General features: G+C 65.4%; 1 protein-coding gene across 1 annotated transcript in view; it reads left to right on the forward strand.

Moving 5' to 3' along the window:
* Positions 1 to 1,504, forward strand: part of LOC104128350 (sodium-dependent serotonin transporter-like) — a 7,416-nt gene that overhangs the window by 1,015 nt on the left and 4,897 nt on the right. The window contains exons 2-3 of the mRNA XM_009641114.1: positions 17 to 367; positions 743 to 813. Of these exons, the coding sequence (XP_009639409.1) occupies positions 17 to 367; positions 743 to 813 (422 nt within the window). The remainder of the gene's footprint in view (positions 1 to 16; positions 368 to 742; positions 814 to 1,504) is intronic.

The raw sequence follows: 1,504 nt of genomic DNA on the forward strand, positions 1-1,504 counted from the left end.
GCCTGGCGGCCCCCAGCCTCTCCACGGCCAGGGCCAGGCAGGAGGGGGCAAGCAGACCATGTGCCTGGCAGCCCGTGGGGTCTTCCTGGCTGCACACCCCCCCATGCCCCTGCCCTCGGCCACCCCGGGCAGCTTGAGCGAGCCGGCCATGCCAACACCGGCGGACTGGGGGTTCTTGGCAGAGTGGCTCTGCGGGAGCCGGGGGCTGATGGCCACCTCTCTCCAGGTGGTGTGGGTGACAGCCACGCTGCCCTACGTCGTCCTCCTCATCCTGCTGGTCCGGGGGGCCACCCTGCCCGGCGCCTGGAGAGGGGTCATCTTCTACCTGCGCCCGGACTGGAGCAAGCTCCTGAGCACTGCGGTGAGTGTGCGGTGGGACACGCCACCCCGGCTCTGGCTGCCCCCACCCGGGGGATGGCAGGACCCAGATCCCCTGCCTGGGGATGGCAGCACCCAGACCCCCTCCCCGGGGATGGCAGCAGCCAGCCCCCCTCCCCGGGACACACGCCCATCCCCGCGCATCGGTCTGGCCCTGCTGCTGGAGCTGCAGGGCGATGGGGCCCTCGTTCCTACAGAAACAAGATGCCCTGGACAGGCTCTTGGAAATGTAAATCTCTAATTGAATCACCCATCTCATTGCCGCTGGGTTTTGTTTGTGCCATGTTCTTGCCCTGGCCTGACAATAGGCTTCCTGCGGGTAATTACCAGGCAGCACTTGAGAATTCTCATTAAAGGTAATCAGGGCTGTGATGCTGGGGCTGAACCTGCCTGGGCAGGAGTGGGCACGGGGGTCCTGGGGCTCCCCTTGGCTTCGTCCTGGCATGGGGGAGCGCAGACGCCGTTGCTTAATTCTGCTGCTGCAGGACCCCGAGCCCCGCTCTTTCCCCAGGCATCGGCTTTGCCATTTGCATCATTGGCCTGTACGTCTCCTTCTACTACAACACCATCATCGCCTGGGCTCTCTACTACTTCTACTCGTCCTTCTCGGGCACCCTGCCCTGGGCGAGCTGCGACAACCCCTGGAACACGCCCAACTGCACCAACTACTTCGGGAGGAGCAACGTGACCTGGACCAACTTCTCCAGGTCTCCCGCCGAAGAGTTTTATACGTAAGTAGGCGCAAGCGGACGATGCGTTTGAGCTGGGGAACACCCCTGCAGAGGCGCTTGGGTCTGCCGCACGGGGAGCAGGGCCGGGGTGCCTGGGAGCAGGTACGCTACTGCCCGTGGCCGTCACGTGGGGATGCTCTTGGGGAGCTCATGGCCACCACGCTCCAGGGGAGAGGTGAGCGTGGGGTGGCCTGCCCAGGGCTCAGCTCGCTCCCTGGCTGCCGGCAAGGGCAGAGCCAGCAGCACCGCGCTGGCCTGAGACCCCCTCCCCGGCCGGGGGGGTCCCTGCCCGCAGGAGGAAGGTCCTGGAGATCCAGAAGTCTGGGGGTCTGTACGACGTAGGGGGGATCCACTGGCAGCTGCTCCTCTTCCTCTTTTTCATCTTCACCATCGTC

Source organism: Egretta garzetta, unplaced genomic scaffold (genome assembly GCF_000687185.1).
Source record: "Egretta garzetta isolate BGI_Z169 unplaced genomic scaffold, ASM68718v1 scaffold390, whole genome shotgun sequence".
Classification (NCBI taxonomy): domain Eukaryota; kingdom Metazoa; phylum Chordata; class Aves; order Pelecaniformes; family Ardeidae; genus Egretta; species Egretta garzetta.